The sequence below is a fragment of the Temnothorax curvispinosus genome, unplaced genomic scaffold (assembly GCF_003070985.1).
Source record: "Temnothorax curvispinosus isolate PA1 unplaced genomic scaffold, ASM307098v1 QBEX01010797.1, whole genome shotgun sequence".
In the NCBI taxonomy this organism is placed as follows: domain Eukaryota; kingdom Metazoa; phylum Arthropoda; class Insecta; order Hymenoptera; family Formicidae; genus Temnothorax; species Temnothorax curvispinosus.
In genome coordinates, this window is record NW_020220577.1 from 1 (window position 1) to 4,662 (window position 4,662).

The window sequence follows — 4,662 nt, forward strand, 5'->3', positions numbered from 1 at the left end:
ATTAAGCTATAATAAAGCGTTTTTTCATGCTCAATCTCGTCTTTTTATGCCATGTAAAGCGAATAGCGCATAACTTTCAATCATAAATAATTGATTGTTACACATAAAATGCTCGTTTTCCGTAAATTTCGTAAATCGATTAATGTCGCTTTGAAATCACAAATATTATTATGAACTAACATAATATCGATGCATAAAACATGACAAAATGTATAGTAGGCGTCATTAATACCTTTCACCTGAAGCATAGTACATGTAACGTGCACTATAGAAATCCCAAGAACACAGCTAGGAAGGCATTAATGACGCCTTCATTATATGCCACACATGGGTGATACATATCCCAACTCTTAATTCGTCACGTACGAGAAATATTGTCTTTTATTAACGCGTTTCACTTCAAACATACTTGCTACGTTTATATTTGCGTTTCAATTCGATATCAAATTGCACAATATCTGTTGCAAAACTGGACTGTATATAGGCAAATAATTACAAACGCCTGGCAGATATCTAGGAACTGTGCGAGGCACAAATCTATGAACGAAAACACTATTGCTATTTAATCTCACAATCAGCTATAATTTTCGTTCAATCTTGATAGTGTCTACACTATCAATTTGATATTACGTACGTTAGCGTAATTCAATCGTAGTCTTGCATCAATTTTGACACTATTATAACGTTTAGTATAACATTATTGCTGCAGCTGTTTTCTCTTCATATGCAGGGGTATTGGTTCCAGACAATAATCCTTTTCTCTGCCTGAGCCCCAGCCGACTAATGCTATACTAATGAGATGTACAACACCGGCGCTAACCACAAGCCTAAATGGAAAAATATTCAGACGATAAGAATAAACTATCTACTTAATCTAAATTTCAGAATATTAAATATAATTCAGTAATTAACTCAAGAATAATACAAATGAGAAACATGCTACGTAAAAAATAAATTTTAATTTTTAAAAGAAATATATTTCTAATTGCACAAAAATACAAATATTGGCGACAGTTATAATTAAACATTGATTCAGTTAGCTAATTCAAATAGCACATTTACTTATCTATTAACAGTCTAATAAATCCGACTTTTCCTCGTCACCGTTACAATCAACGACTTATAATTAAGTTGCAAAAGTCGGAAAAAAGAATAAAAAAAAATGAACGCATGGTCGCCACGCGCGTTAAAAGTGAAACTTCTGAAGGCAAGGCTTTGCCATAACTTTTCTGAAATTAATACAAAAACAATGCAACGGAATTAGTCACTCCAAGCCGCCCGCAACTCGAAAATATAGTGTTACACGCAGTTCTCACTATATCCGTCTCGCCAGTGCCGTACGCCTGATCGAATTTTTGTGACGCGTTTTCGAGTCGCAAAATCGAATTTACTTACCGATCCAAAAAGAGTTTCACTTTGTACGCCTGTTGGTCGAATTTTCGTGACACTATTTCGTGACGTTTTTTCGTGTCGCGCAATCGAACTTACTACCGTACCAAAGAAGTTTCATTTCGTACGTCTATTGGTCGAATTTTCGTTACACTTTTCGTGTCGCATAATCGAACTTACTACCGTGCCAGAAGAAGAACCGTCTCGCCAACGCCGTACGCCTATTGGTCAAATTTTCGTTACACTTTTCGTGTCGCACAATCGAACTTACTACCGTACCAAAGAAGTTTCACTTCCGTTACACTTTTTCGTGTCGCGAATCGAACTCACTACCGTGCCTAAAGAAGTTTCACTTCAAAAATTTAATCATATTAATCTATCACACGATACAAAAATAAGAACATCGAAAAGTCTTATGAGTCTCAATAAATGCTTAATTTCAAATGACAATTTTATCATATAAATATAAAAAGTATATATTTCTTTTTGTGACTAACAGTTATATCGTTTATATTTCGTACCTTGAATTTCACTGGAATAAATACGTAATATTGTTGCAGTTTTTCTACGGTCTGATACTTGGTAGACACTTCAACTTTCACGAAATTGCGTAAGGATGCACGTTGCAACTTCTGCACCTTCTTTGTCATCGTTGCTGAAAATAGTAACGTCCTTCTTTCTCGTGGTATTACTCTGAGAATTTTATCAACCTCTACCTCGAAATCCATGTTCAAGATGCGGTCTGCCTCGTCCATCACCTTGCGAATAAAACGAGAGAGAGATTAGAATCAATGTGATAATTGTCAAAATAAATCCATATGCTATCAAGAGATATATAATTACCAGAAACTTTAACTGTCGTAAATTGAAGCCTTTTGTATTCTCCAAGTGGTCGACTAATCTACCAGGTGTAGCGATGATAATATGGGGTTTCTTTTCGAGTATTATGCCTTGTGCATGCATGTCCATTCCACCTACTAGCACTACAGATTTCACACCCATACTGGAACCTAAAATAATTGTAACATGATATAAATCGGAACATTTTACAAGTCAAATAAATTCTTCTTACCTAACGCGTCAAATTGCTCTGCGATTTGGAATGCCAATTCCCTTGTAGGTGTCAGTATTAGCGCAAAGTATCTCTGAGGATTCTCTAATAACGCTTGTAGTATAGGTAACGCGAAGGCAGCAGTTTTTCCTGATCCAGTCTCCGCCAATCCAATCACATCCTTGCCTGTCAATAGAAAATAATCGTTATCACTTTCCAGATTTGATCTTAATAAAATCATTGTTTAAATTACCTTGAAGCGTCAAAGGGATAGCTTCCTGTTGAATTCTGGTAGGTTCCTTCCATTTTAATTCTAAACATGTTTTGCAGAGTGTGTCCACGAGTCCCTGTAACACAGCGATTATTATTCTCTTCGGTTACTTATTCATTTAAAGTATATTATCAAAAAGTTCATAAACATCTGTACGACTTATATTTTTTATTTTTACAAGCTATTCTAATTGTATAAAGTGGCCTAATATTACATAGATGTTACATGAAATTTTTTTTACGTTAAGTATTATTCATGAATTTCATCTGTTCTATTATAAAATTTGAAGATTATATTTATCACATGGAATGATATATTGTTCTTTGTAGAAACGATTAACTTGTCTCAAATTTAGTTCCAAAATTCATCCCATGTTACAGGTCTGTTTCTTATTGTTACACTAATATACACTCATATTAAAAATAATATATGTTTAAAATTTGAGAAAAGTGAGGAAGAAAGTGTCAGCCCGATAAAAAAACAGGCCTTATAATTCGGTTTACAAGCTGATTAAAAAGTCAATGGTTTTGAGATCGTAACTCGTTTCGGGAACAATAAACATACATATTGTGTAATTTTTTAGTACATCAATAATCTTTCACGCAAATTTTTACAGACAGCGTTATTAGCAACGTGCACAACTTCATTTGAGGTTATAATTGGGATCACTGTGGCCAGATATTTACCAAATCTTTCCACGTGATTCTTTCGATGTTACTTTCATCTTTGGTGTCTTCGACTGATTTTTCTGAATTCTCCATCTTTTTACAAATCGAAATTATCAATACGCGTACAAATAGTTGGATCAGCAATGTGGTTTAGCAACGCGACACGTTCTTTGAGCAAATACGTCAAAAAATAATGCTTTATCCAGATGGCATTGCATACTGAAGTGTTCACAAATACAGCTAGAAACGTATTGTCAAATGAAACAAAGTGTTTTGGACAAATCGGCCATACTAAAGTGTGCAAGTTAAAAACGTTTACTACGCACGCGTGGATTTCTTCCACCTCCCAACAATTAAAAATCGTGAGCGAGATATTTCGATAAATTCAACTTAATAAATTCTACAAAATCTCACGTAGTTTATTTACTTTATTTTAATAAAAAAAATTTTATTCAATTTTTATATAAGGTACATTTATACGCTACACTGTACATACACCTTGCGGCATAATACTCAGTTTTTCCTACTAATAAAATGTAAAAATGTTATATTTTTTAATGAAACCAATTTCAAACTCGTATCAGGTATACATGTGAATAATTGATTTAAAGTACATAATAAAATTTGATACACATATAAATTCTTTCGCAGTTATATAAATACTAGTATTTTAAATATCTACAAGAAAAGAATCTGCTCGAAGTACAAAGCATACAGAATAATCAAACATGTTTCAACTGATCACTCACACAGCCTAACTTCCTGATTTGATTCAATTAAATATTTCATAACATATTACTATAAATATTTCATAACATATCAAGAGACACGGTAGTGTCTCGCGCCAAGTACACGCGGAGCGAGACCGACCGTGACTCTTTTACGCGACGCGACGGGTTGCGAGTACCCGAGATGTTGAGATCTCGATAATGAGTGAACGGATCAAGTTCTAAGTAGGCTTGATCGATAGCTTGGGGTCCAATTAGGGGGGGGTTTCTCTCATAATATTCCGCTACGTGCCCTACGAGCGGAGATATTGCGACGCAAAGTCCAAATGTGAAAATTTATTTTTAAGATACTCCTCCTCCTCCTCCTCCTCCTCCTCCTCCTAACGCCGACGTTCTTGTATGATGACGTCATAATCAGAAACGTTACTTTCACTTTTTCGACGCTGGCGGCGCAGGTATCGCCAGTTTCGATATCGCGCGCGTATTTCGAAATTAGGTCGATAAACTTATCGGTCAGGAGTAAGATTTTTATTTAAATATTTTAGGTAAATTAAG

General features: G+C 34.7%; 1 protein-coding gene across 1 annotated transcript; it reads right to left on the reverse strand.

Annotated features, from left to right (window-relative positions):
- Window positions 1-1,910: 1,910 nt before the first annotated feature.
- Window positions 1,911-3,594, reverse strand: LOC112460762 (probable ATP-dependent RNA helicase DDX47; the record flags this gene model as incomplete). Its single annotated transcript, XM_025025596.1, has 5 exons — window positions 3,398-3,594; window positions 2,694-2,787; window positions 2,462-2,626; window positions 2,233-2,399; window positions 1,911-2,147 (listed from the first exon to the last, which is right to left on the reverse strand). Coding segments are annotated over exons 1-5 (738 nt in total), but the record flags the coding sequence as incomplete, so codon positions are not given.
- Window positions 3,595-4,662: the final 1,068 nt, after the last annotated feature.